This window comes from Morus notabilis, unplaced genomic scaffold (genome assembly GCF_000414095.1).
Source record: "Morus notabilis unplaced genomic scaffold, ASM41409v2 C11470985, whole genome shotgun sequence".
In the NCBI taxonomy this organism is placed as follows: Eukaryota; Viridiplantae; Streptophyta; class Magnoliopsida; order Rosales; family Moraceae; genus Morus; species Morus notabilis.
The window spans coordinates 1-2,698 of NW_010387581.1; the positions used below are offsets into that span (position 1 = coordinate 1).

Here is a 2,698-nt window from a genome sequence, read left to right on the forward strand (position 1 = left end):
TTTTGGGTTTGGTGAAGAACCGGCCGCCCAACCCAATTTCCCAAAATTTAATATGTGTGTATATATATATAAAATTGTATACATGTATGATATGAAATTCATGTATGCTCAAATTTGCAGAACTTAACTTTGATTGTCGAGCAATGCGCGGGAGTCACCGATTCAGACAGTTTCACAGCAGCTGCTTTTGTTCATTGCAGACACAAACCATCAACGGCAAACTTCCGAACCCAATTCCATCAAAGAAAACATTAATTGAGAAGCACAATCCAAAGAAGAATAAGAAGTCGAACATTGCGGATTCCGACATCGTGCAATGGAACATGGATATCACCTCCCACATGCGCAATGGCCACTGCAAAGCTGCTCTTCGTGTGTTCAACGACATGTCTCGGCGAAGCGTCGTCTCCTACAACGCTATGATATCTGGGTACTTGGCGAATGATAGGTTTGATCTTGCACGGGACATGTTTGAGAGAATGCCTGAGAGAGATTTGGTCTCGTGGAATGTTATGCTAAGTGGATATGTAAGGAATAGGAAGCTTGGTGCTGCACGCATGTTGTTTGATAGGATGCCCGAGAGGGATGTTGTGTCGTGGAATTCAATGTTGTCTGGTTATGCTCAGTATGGTTATGTTGATGAAGCAATGAAGATTTTTGAGATGATGCCTGACAAGAATGAGATTTCATGGAATAGTTTGCTTTCTGCGTATGTGCAAAATGGAAGGATAGATGATGCTCGTAGGTTGTTCGAGTCCAAAGCGGATTGGGAAGTGGTTTCTTGGAACTGTTTGATGGGTGGGTATGTGAGGAAGAAGAGGTTAGTTGATGCTAGGAAGCTATTTGATCAAATGCCCATAAGGGATGCGGTTTCGTGGAATACCATGATTACATGTTATGCACAAAATAGTGAATTGGCAGAATCAAGGCGATTGTTTGAGGAGTCTCCAATTAGGGACGTGTTTGCGTGGACAGCAATGATGTCGGGTTATGTGCAACATGGAATGTTGGATGAAGCAAGGAGAATTTTTGATGAAATGCCGGTAAAGAATCCGGTTTCATGGAATGCAATTATTGCTGGATATGTTCGTTGTAAGAGAATGGATATAGCGAGGGAATTGTTTGAGGTGATGCCATGTAGGAATGTTAGTTCTTGGAATACAATGCTCACTGCATATGCTCAGAGCGGTGACATTGCCCAAGCAAGATTTATCTTCGATAGAATGCCTCAGCGTGATTCCATCTCTTGGGCAGCTATCATTGCTGGCTATGCTCAAAATGGTTATGGTGAGGAGGCTTTGCGGCTATTTATGGAGATGAAAAAAGAAGGCGAAAGGTTGACACGGTCTTGTTATACATGTGCTTTGAGCACATGTGCTGAGATTGCTGCTCTCGAGTTGGGGAAGCAATTACATGGACGACTGGTAAAAGCAGGATTTGAAACTGGATGCTATGTCGGGAATGCACTCCTTGTAATGTATTCTAAATGTGGAAGCATAGAGGAAGCATACAACGTGTTTAAAGATATTGAAGTAAAGGACATTGTCTCGTGGAACACAATGATTGCAGGTTATGCAAGACATGGATTTGGAAAAGAGGCTCTTATGATATTCGAGTCAATGAAGGCAATGGGAATTATACCGGATGACGTTACACTAGTTGGTGTATTATCAGCTTGTAGTCATACTGGCTTGGTAGAGAGGGGCAAACAATATTTTTACTCGATGAATCAAGATTATGGAATAACCCCAAATTCAAAGCACTATACTTGCATGATTGATCTCTTAGGTCGAGCTGGGTGCCTGGATGAGGCTCAGGATTTAATGAGAAATATGCCTTTTGAACCAGATGCTGCAACTTGGGGAGCTCTTCTTGGTGCTAGCAGGATCCATGGAAATACTGAATTAGGCGAAAAAGCTGCTAAGATAATTTTTGAGTTAGAGCCTGAAAATGCAGGAATGTATGTACTTCTCTCAAATTTATATGCAGCTTCAGGACGATGGACTGATGTTCGCAAGATGAGATTGAAGATGAGAGATACAGGAGTGAAAAAAGTACCAGGATATAGTTGGGTTGAAGTGCAAAACAAAGTTCACACATTTTCAGTTGGAGACTCTGTACACCCGGAGAAGGATAGGATCTATGCCTTCTTAGAAGAGTTGGATTTAAAAATGAAGCGGGAAGGATATGTTTCTTCCACAAAGTTGGTTTTGCATGATGTGGAAGAGGAGGAGAAAGAGAACATGCTCAAATATCACAGTGAGAAATTGGCTGTGGCTTTTGCAATTTTATCAACACCACCTGGGAGACCGATCCGTGTAATGAAGAATTTGCGAGTCTGTGAAGATTGTCACAGCGCCTTCAAAATCATATCAAAAATTGTAGGAAGGTTAATAATCTTAAGGGATTCCTATCGCTTTCACCACTTCAGTGGGGGTTCATGTTCTTGTGGAGATTACTGGTGAGACTGATCAGGTTTACAGTGAGAAGACAAAGGCTTTGTACTTGCCCAAGTTGACAGTAATTCAAAGTTTTCTTCACTTATGGCAGAAAAGTAATAGTCATGCTTATTGATTCTGGATTAACCATAATACATTCAAAAACATCGTGAGTTTGATCATAAGAAAGCAGAGTTGGACACTAAGTGGAAGAAGCTTCACATTGATGAACTGGGGCTTTTTTCAAAAGAAGAAGAATC

General features: G+C 41.4%; 1 protein-coding gene across 1 annotated transcript; it reads left to right on the forward strand.

Annotated features, from left to right (window-relative positions):
* The first annotated feature begins 125 nt into the window (after positions 1–125).
* Positions 126–2,688, forward strand: LOC21383995 (pentatricopeptide repeat-containing protein At4g02750). The gene has a single exon (XM_010114924.2). It carries the CDS (start codon positions 144–146, stop codon positions 2,463–2,465), a length of 2,322 nt encoding a protein of 773 aa, XP_010113226.1. The 5' UTR covers positions 126–143; the 3' UTR covers positions 2,466–2,688.
* The last annotated feature ends 10 nt before the right edge of the window (positions 2,689–2,698 follow it).

Bases quoted from the DNA above. Each gene is read 5' to 3' on its own strand.
- LOC21383995 (XM_010114924.2), top strand. From the start codon at position 144: ATGCGCGGGAGTCACCGATTCAGACAGTTTCACAGCAGCTGCTTTTGT.